The 4234-nt window shown below is 38.5% G+C and overlaps 1 protein-coding gene across 1 annotated transcript; it reads right to left on the bottom strand.

Moving 5' to 3' along the window:
• Window positions 1-786: 786 nt before the first annotated feature.
• On the bottom strand, window positions 787-3803 carry LOC131624902 (putative pentatricopeptide repeat-containing protein At1g53330). The gene is made up of 2 exons (XM_058895823.1): window positions 1107-3803; window positions 787-980 (listed from the first exon to the last, which is right to left on the bottom strand). Exon 1 carries the CDS (start codon window positions 3712-3714, stop codon window positions 2341-2343), a length of 1374 nt encoding a protein of 457 aa, XP_058751806.1. The 5' UTR covers window positions 3715-3803; the 3' UTR covers window positions 787-980; window positions 1107-2340.
• Between the last annotated feature and the right edge of the window lie 431 nt (window positions 3804-4234).

Genomic DNA, 4234 nt, shown 5'->3' with positions numbered 1-4234 from the left:
CGCCAACGCATTGTTCTATCTCTGACAAACGAGACACTCATCGGCTTTCACTCGCGCATAAGCATTCGTCAGTGATCATTACTTATGTACAGCTATTAAGATGGGACATTTCTCAACTTCTTTTGAGCACTTACGCGTCATCAAACTCTGTCATCTAAAAATTTGTTGTCGGGTATTGATACAAGTCCTTTTGGATCGCAATCAATACCTGAAAACTCTTTTACTTTCGTAACAAGGGTTGAATAAAATAAAACTTAAGTTTTAATAATAAACGTGTTAATTCTCGTATCGTATTCAAATCGATCATACAAATAGCTATGAATTCGGTCTCATGACCCTTAGCCCCTAAAGGGTTACTCACTCATGGCGAGGAATAGCACATACATAAAAATTGATATAAGAAATCATGATAAAAAAATAGTAAAACAATGAAGAACCTGAATTAATAAAAGCTTGAATGGAGGCTTGAGTTGCAGAACGTGAAAACATAAAAATACGATAAAAGTTGGATACCCGTTCTTTCCTCCTAAAACTAAATAAATAGCCAAAATTACAAAAACATGAAAAATCCTATTGTAACTAATATGCACTAACTGCATAGTAGTACACTTGCCTTATCTAATAATTATTCCTTATAATCAAGGAAATTAATCCTAAGATCTAGGAGTTAACTAACTGATTTAGTTATATGTGTTGTGAGTCTATAAAAGATCATATCTATTGTAATTCAAATTAAAAAGTATTATGAACAGAAGTAGAAGAATTCAGTTGACAAAGACGACTGCAAAATAAAAGGTATCAGGATAAACTAAATGGATACAGAATGAAAATATCATATCCCAGCCAGTTGAGTTCTATTCTATCTCTCAAGGAATATTACAAATTTCAGCAACAAAATTACATAATTCAAGTAACTGTATTCATTTCTGTTTTAATGGCTCCAATCTTCGAACATTACTGTGCAGATATTAGAGTGTTGCCTACCATTATCATATAATTAAAGTAGTCACTCAAATGAAAATATAATAATTATAACAATTTGAACAAGTTTATTAAAAAGAGAAAGGTGAACCAAAATAAAGGTTAATTATGCTAGACAGACTCACCCAATGGGCCTCAACTCAACACCATCTACCTCAACATCAATCTGCCAAGGGAAATCCGAAACAGTCCTGATCCATAACTGTTTTAACGCCTTCTCTTGCATGCAACTTCGAAGAAAAGGAAGAATGCACCAAGTATTACATGATGACAAATCATCAACTTTTTTTATCAAACACTCAACAACAGACTAATGGCAATTGAAGCTAAATAGTCGCAAAATACTTTAGTAGTTGAAACTAAAATATGCTAGGTCTGCATTTTTAGATTTCCGTTTGCTTCACCCAAACTGCAATTTGAGTGTATAAATTGACTTTCGTCCACAAATAAATATTTTGTAAGGACTCAGTAGGCTTTATATCTGAACATGACTTTGAGTCTCAAACCAAGGTTAAAATAGAAGTAAGAAAACTTTGTTTTCTCTTGGAATCAGACCATCATGATTTACAAACTATGATTCTTGCCTGTGAGAATGTAGCTTGATAACAACCTTGCTGTAGGCCCATATTACATCAGTATGAGATTCTTGCCTATAAATTTGCAGATATAGCTCGGAAAATTCATCAACCAAATTAATGTTGGATAACATCCAAGACTATATCACTGATGATGCAATATTCATTTGCAGCAGCTACGATAACTGCATTTACAAAACCAAATTTGGCTACAACTCACTCATAATTAAAAAACATGAACATGGGTCATATCCTCATGTTAACAAAATTTTGATAACCAGCAGCTATTCCATAAATCATTTTGAAGAACCAATATAAAATACTTTTTACCTTCTCGGTATTTGATATGAAAATGTGGTACCAGCCAAAAGGCAAATTTGTGTATATGATGATCAAGTGAATAGAGTTGTGTAACCATAACTATCATTCTAGATGGTAACAGCCAAAAGATAAACTTTGACATGTGACGGCCAAATGAATAGAATTGGCTAACTGTAACTATCATTCAAGATGGCAGCAGCCAAAAGACAAACTTGGACATTTGAGGGCCAAATTTTTTGTAGCGGTTATATTTTAAACTTTGAACGTGTTAATGTGAGCTAGACTTGTCAAGCTAATGGTATGATTAGTTGGTGTTATCGTATACCCCAGCCATGACCTAAGAGTGGATCATGATGCTTAAACAATCAAGAATCATGTTTTGTACATGAAGATGAACGGTATCTTAACTTGTGCGTATGGTTAAACAAAATCTACCGATGATGAAGCAAAAGCAGAATACGGTTCATAGCACCGACAAGGCATCAAAAATTTCATATGGTTCTACCGCTAACTTCTCCTGGTTGCAAACCATGGAAACCACAACATTCCATATACTCTCATTGCAAAAATCTCCTTTAGTTGCCAACCCACTCAAAACTGTAGACAACAACTCAAAGTTCCCTTCCTTGCACAAAGCACCAACAAATTCATTCAAACTCTTTGAAACGGGAACATACCCTTTAAACAACATCTCATCCAAAACAAATGCAGCTTCCCGGAACTGCCTCCCCCGGCAAAGCCCGTCAAACAGTGTGCGGTACGTAACAACATCGGGTACACACTTACGTCGCGGCATATCCTGAAACAAATCATTTGCTTCACTCCATTTGCCTTCTCTACACAGCCAACCAATCACCATATTATAACCAAAAACATCAGGCTTAACACCTTCCACCCCATCCAAAACCCTATAAGCTTCTTCGAAATTCTTCTCTCTACAAAACTCTCCAATCATCACATTACAAGTAACCGAATTCCAATGACAACCACTCTCCTTCATTTCTTCCAAAACCCTTAAAGCATCATCCTTTCTCCCCGCCTTAAAAAGTGCATTGATCAAAGTGTTATAAACAACTGCATCCAATCTCAAGTTCTTCCTACTCATCTCATCCTTGATCCTAAACGCCCAATCAAGTTCCCCAATCTCGCAAACTCCTTTAACCAAGTTAGTGTAAACAGAGACACATGGCTTCAACTTAAACTCCTCAAGCATCAATTTTTTCATTCGGAATGCTTCATGCAGACGCGTGTTTTTGCAAAGCCCGTGGATTAACGTCCCAAAGGTAATGCTGTTCGGACCAACGCCTTTGCTGCGCATTTCATCGAACAGTTCCAAGGCGCGGTCTACGTGGCCTTGAACGAAGGAGGATCGGATGAGGATGTTGTAGGTGCAGGCATTTGGGGAGCCGAATCGGGTTAAACGGGAAGAGAATTGGGTTAATGTATGGAATTGGCGGCAGGTGAGGAGAGCATCGAGGAGGGAGTTGAATGACTTGTGAGTGGGGGTGCAGCGGAAGGAGGGGATGGAGAGGAAGGTCTGAATGGCACGTGACGGGAGACGGGCACGTGCGTAGAAGGAGATGACGTGGCAGAGGAGGGGTTCGGGGACGCGGTGGCGAGTGTCGCTGTGGAGTTGTTGGAGGATGAGTTCCATTTGAGGGAGCATTTTGGCGCGGCCGAGTTTGGTGATGATGAGGTCGTAGGAGAGGAGGGAGTAGTGGAATGGGGGGTTTTGAGGATTGGGGTTGAGGAAGAGATGGAGTGCGAGGGATGGGTTCTTTTGGGAGCGGAGGAGGGAGGATAGTCGGAATGGGGATATCGGTTTTGAAGTGGCCATTGGAGGAAGAAGGATCAACTATTGTCACTCTGTTTTTGAAGTCTATGTAGAAGGAAGAGCGAGACTTCACCCATGACTCATTAGGTGTATAAAAGTTTCAGTACTAAACAGAGTGACTCTCTGTTTGATATTGAGAAGAAATTCAAAAGAGAGAATAGGTGAGAAAGAAAGTCAGAATAGAGAAGAGATAAGAAATAAAGGGAATTAGGGGGGACTCTTAGGCTATGTTTGGTATGGTAGAAATAGAGAAGAGAGAGTAAGGGAAGAGAGAATTTGAAGAGATAGTGAAATTATCCTACTTGGTAGTGAAGAGAAATAGGAGAGAGAGACTAAAAACATGTGGGTCCCACCTAAAACTCTTTCTCTAAGAAATTGAGAAGAAATAGAATGAGAGAGGGAATGATGTTGTATTTTCCAATTGTACCCATTCCTCACCTTTTATCTCATCTAATTATAATCAATAATGCTATTTGTACACCAAAGTGTACACCTACACCGTATGTACGGACGGCACTGTTCA

The sequence above is a fragment of the Vicia villosa genome, unplaced genomic scaffold (genome assembly GCF_029867415.1).
Source record: "Vicia villosa cultivar HV-30 ecotype Madison, WI unplaced genomic scaffold, Vvil1.0 ctg.000168F_1_1, whole genome shotgun sequence".
In the NCBI taxonomy this organism is placed as follows: domain Eukaryota; kingdom Viridiplantae; phylum Streptophyta; class Magnoliopsida; order Fabales; family Fabaceae; genus Vicia; species Vicia villosa.
The sequence above is the reverse complement of the archived record's forward strand: the minus strand, read 5'-3'. Positions and strand labels throughout refer to the sequence as shown.